General features: G+C 62.1%; 1 protein-coding gene across 1 annotated transcript; it reads left to right on the plus strand.

Moving 5' to 3' along the window:
- Positions 1-71: 71 nt before the first annotated feature.
- On the plus strand, positions 72-2317 carry UBALD1 (UBA-like domain containing 1). The gene is made up of 2 exons (XM_009881933.1): positions 72-131; positions 1199-2317. The coding sequence occupies exons 1-2, from the start codon at positions 129-131 to the stop codon at positions 1517-1519; spliced, it is 324 nt and encodes a 107-aa protein (XP_009880235.1). The 5' UTR covers positions 72-128; the 3' UTR covers positions 1520-2317.
- The last annotated feature ends 2013 nt before the right edge of the window (positions 2318-4330 follow it).

Here is a 4330-nt window from a genome sequence, read left to right on the forward strand (position 1 = left end):
TGGGTGCCCGGTTTCCGTGCTGGTGGTAACATCATCTTCCTTTTTTTTTTTTTTTTCTCTTTTCTTTGCAGACTGCTCTCAGTGCTTTTTTCCAAGAAACAAACATCCCCTACAGCCACCACCATCAGATGGTAAGTGCTTTCCCACCTCTCCAGCGATCGCCAGGGGCACAGCACCAGCTGGCGGGCGCTTTGGGCTGTTGCTGATGCCCAGCTCGCTGCTTCACAGTTCCAGGAGTGCGGGCAGGGAGGGCTGGCAGAGCTGCCTGCCGTGGAAGGTTTTCCTGGAGAGCAGCTGGGGGTGGCATAGCCTGTCCTACACAGTGGGACAGCAGGTCCGGGAGTGCCCTCGGAACCCTGCAAAGGGGTTGGGGCTGCTCCTCAGAGAGGGATGATCCAAGGGAGGATGCTTTGGGCATCCAGATCAGCCCCAACGTAGCAGAGAGAGTCTGGGGGAGCCTGGAGCAAGCACCAGACTGTTGTAGGCTGTGTAAACACACATAGAGGTACATGTATGCTGCACAGCTGCACACACGAGTCCTTGTGTGCTTGCTGGAGCGACTGAGCGTGCAAACCTCTGCCCCACTGGAGTGTGCCTCTAGTACAGCATGCTGGTCTGGGTGTGCATAAACACACAAGGGCGCGCATGTGCACGGGTGCTGGCTGCCTCCGCTCTCTCCCAGCTGGCCCCAGACTCGGTCCCTTTAACTTTCGTGCTCCGGCAACCCATAATCTGCCTGGGCAGATGTGTCTTGGGGATTTGCTGGCTGCTGTGGCCTCATTTGGCTCTCGGGGACAATTGGGGATTTGGAGCGTGCAGTAAGTGTGCAGAGCAAGTGCCCGGCAGGGTCTGAGCGCGCTCAGCCTCCCGTGGGGTGGGAGCTGAGCCTTGCGCCCGCTGAGCCGGAAAGCTGCCGGCCCAGGGTGGCACCAGGAGGCTGTGGAGTACAGGGGGTCCCCGACTTGGCCAGGCACAGCAGGGTCCCGTCTGGGCCCTCTGACAGGAGCTCTCACAACAGCATTTGTCTTCAGAGTCTTAAATAACTGCTGCTTGCGGCCAGCATCATCAGCAGAGCACAGGTCTGGGAGCTCCATGTGCTGCAGCGGTGGGGGCAGAGGGGTCTTGTGCTGGGCCTTGGTGGGAGGCAGAAGGTGGAGACCCCCCCTCCACGCCTGACCCCCGCGTCTCCTTCCCGCAGATGTGCACTCCCGCCAACACGCCGGCCACGCCGCCGAACTTCCCCGACGCCCTCACCATGTTCTCCCGCCTCAAGGCCTCCGAAAGCTTCAACAGCAGCAGCCCCGTGGCCTCCATGGCAACTTCTCCGCCGCCCCCAGCCCCGCCACTGCCCCAGCATGGGGCCTTCAACCCCGCCTGGCCCGCGGCTTCGCCCCCCGGCCAGCAGCAGAGCATGTGGACTCCGGCCCCCCCGGCGCAGCCCGCCGGCTGGCCAGCCGCCGTCTCCCAGCAGGCCACGGCAGAACAGAAGGCCAACGTGACCATGGAGGCAGAGAGATGAGGCCGTGGCGGAGAACAAACGCAGCGGGGACCCCTGCGTATAAATATATATATATTTTCTTTTCCCCCTCCCCAAAGAGGAGAGGAACTCTGCTGCCAGGGTGTCTGGCAGCCGCCGAGACACACGAGCAAATAGCTGCCTTGCATGGGTTTGGTTTGAAGTAGTTTTTACTTGTTCTCGAGCTGAACGGAGCTCCCCAGAGACAACGGGAGGCTGCGTGGGATGCGGGACCGGTGTTGGCCTCTGCCTGGGACCCCGCCGCTGCCGGGCTCTCGGGGAGGGAGCACCCCCTCCTCTCTTGGGACACTGGAGTTTGCATGCGAGTGACATTTATGGAGGAGGTCCCTTCTTCACGGTCCCCCGAGCCACCCCACCAGGCAGAGTGGGTCGTGCCTGAGTGTTTCCCCCCCATCCCTCAGCCCCACTCAACTAGGTGGGGGGCAGACACACCACGCAGCTTGTTTTTTGTAAAGAGGGGAGAGAGCAAGGACTGTTCTGCTCGGCCGCAGCCTCCACCTCGCATGCATCGTGCTCACTGGTGAGCAGGGCTGGGGGGACACCAGCTCCTGGGGAGGCACCTGCCCCCTCGCCCAGCACCAGCGATGGGGAACCAGGGGTGGCAGGGGGTTACCCTCCCCTGTCCTCCTGGGATGGGGTTTGCCCTGGGGCTGTTTGCATGACACAGTGTAACCCTAGAGACTGGGATCGTTTTTAACCCCTCTGTTCTTTTCTCCCGGCGGCTGGAAGTCTCTCCGGATGCGCCGCAGCCGCTTGCAATACACGCTCTTCTGCTTTGAACCCGGTGTCTTTGCTTTGTTTGCAGCAGCGGTGGGATGCGGGGAAGGCTGGCCCGGGCCCGAGGTGTTGCAGGATCCCCTCTCCAAGAGGCTCTGAGCGTGCTGTGCCTCCCAGCTGGCACTAGCTGCCTCTTCGCTGTATGTGTGCTGCTCCAAACACTTGTCCCACCCGTGGGGTGACCGCGACCTGCCTCTGGCCACTTGCATGCCAGGGCTCAGCCTCAGCAGAAGTCAGCTTGGCTCTGCCTGCTGCCCCACCACATCAGCTGTGGGTGTGAGGACCGCCCCCCCCACAGCAGGGGCAGGCTGATGGCAGGGCTGCAGGGAGCCCTTGGGCTCCCTGGTTGACCCCCACAGGTCTGGGTGTCTTGCTGTGATCTGGCTGCTATCCCCTCTTCACTGGATGACAGGGGCCAGTCCCCTAGAGGCTGCCATCCCTGCTGAGCCCTCTTCTGATGAGGCCGTGCCCCTGCATCCCCGCGCTCACCAGTCAATAATTAATTTCAATCTCTTATTTGTGTTGCTAAAATAAACATTGTAGGAGGGATGGTTTCACCCATGCTGCCTCTTGTACAGCCTCAGCAGAGGCTGGGAGCGAGGGCTGGAGCTGGTGCTGGCCCTCGTGAGCTTCCCTGCGCAGGGTTGTGCTGGAGCTACGTGGCTCAGTCCTGCCCCTCCAAGGTGGACTGGGTTGAGCTGGTGGCATCTGGAACAAGCTGAGACCATGGGCCTTGTGTCTGGACTGTGGTGGCTTGAGCAACATCGAGGGCAGTGTGGAGTCCTGCTGGGAGTGGGGATGATCTGCGAGGCAGGGGCTGCGTGGCATGTAGCCCACCCAGGGGAGACACGGAGAAGGGATCTGTCCCTGACCTGCCTGTGAAACGCAGATGAAGCCACATGGAGACCTGGGTGGCAGGGAGGGCAACCTGCCTGTGACTGTCCCAGGAGCCATGGGATTGGAAATTCCAGGGCCACACCGCAGACCTGAACGTCTGGTTGGTCAGAGAGAGCTGACAGGGATGTGGCAGAGCCCAAAAGTGTCAGGCTGTGGTAGCCAAGTCCCCAAGGATGCCCCACGTGCCCCCACAAGCCCAGGGACCATGCAGGAGAGGCAACAGAGGAGGGAGCATCTTTATGACCTGTGGTGTCACCCCACTGCGATGAGCAGCTGCTGGGGCGGTGTGGCCCCCACCCCACCAGCCCCCTGATGCCAGGCAGCACAGCCCTGCTGCACCTGCCCCCTCCCTGGCGCCGCACCCGTGGCAGCATGCCACCAGCCCCCTGAGGACCTGTCTTCATCCACATGGCAGCACCTGCAATGCAGAAGGACGAACAGCCTTGCATGGGGCACAACGCCCCCCAGGAGCGCTCAGCAGCAGGCTGAGCCTGCACAGTGGGGCCGGGGGGACAACCAGGGCAGGCACTCACATGAGTATGGGGATACGTAGTGGCTGCCGTACTTGGGGGCACGGCGTATCTCCACGGTGTGCCGGGAGCGGGGCTGGGGGGTCTTCGTTGCTTTGGGATGAGCGGGATGTGCTGTTTCAGGTGGCTTCAAAGCCTGGCTGGAGCTAACGCGGTACGCTGGGGCTGCTCCCCCACCCGGGAAGTCCTTGCCCACAGTGATGGTCCTGTTGGCAGCCAGGGAGCTCAGCCTGCCTTTGTAGACAACCCCGTTGATGCCCAAAATATCCACTTCTCTCTAGAGGGGAGAGCAGCCGGTGCCATCAGAGGCACACCAAAGCTGTACCCAGCCCACAGCACTCTCACCATCCCAGCCTGGGTGGGCTCGGTGGGTTTCCAGAGCACAGGGACACACAGGGATGGGGGCTTACATTCTTGCAGGCAAAGTCTGCAGGATCTCCGCCGGGGCAGATGGTGACGAGGGAACTGGAGGTGGACAATGGCCTGACAGGACTCTTGGGGCCTCCCTGGCTGGCCCTGCTGTTCCCTTCGCTCTCCCTGGGCAGGGAGCACTGACGTTACCCCTCCTGCCCAGGCAGAGGGACCCCAA

This window comes from Charadrius vociferus, unplaced genomic scaffold (assembly GCF_000708025.1).
Source record: "Charadrius vociferus isolate BGI_N301 unplaced genomic scaffold, ASM70802v2 scaffold593, whole genome shotgun sequence".
In the NCBI taxonomy this organism is placed as follows: Eukaryota; Metazoa; Chordata; class Aves; order Charadriiformes; family Charadriidae; genus Charadrius; species Charadrius vociferus.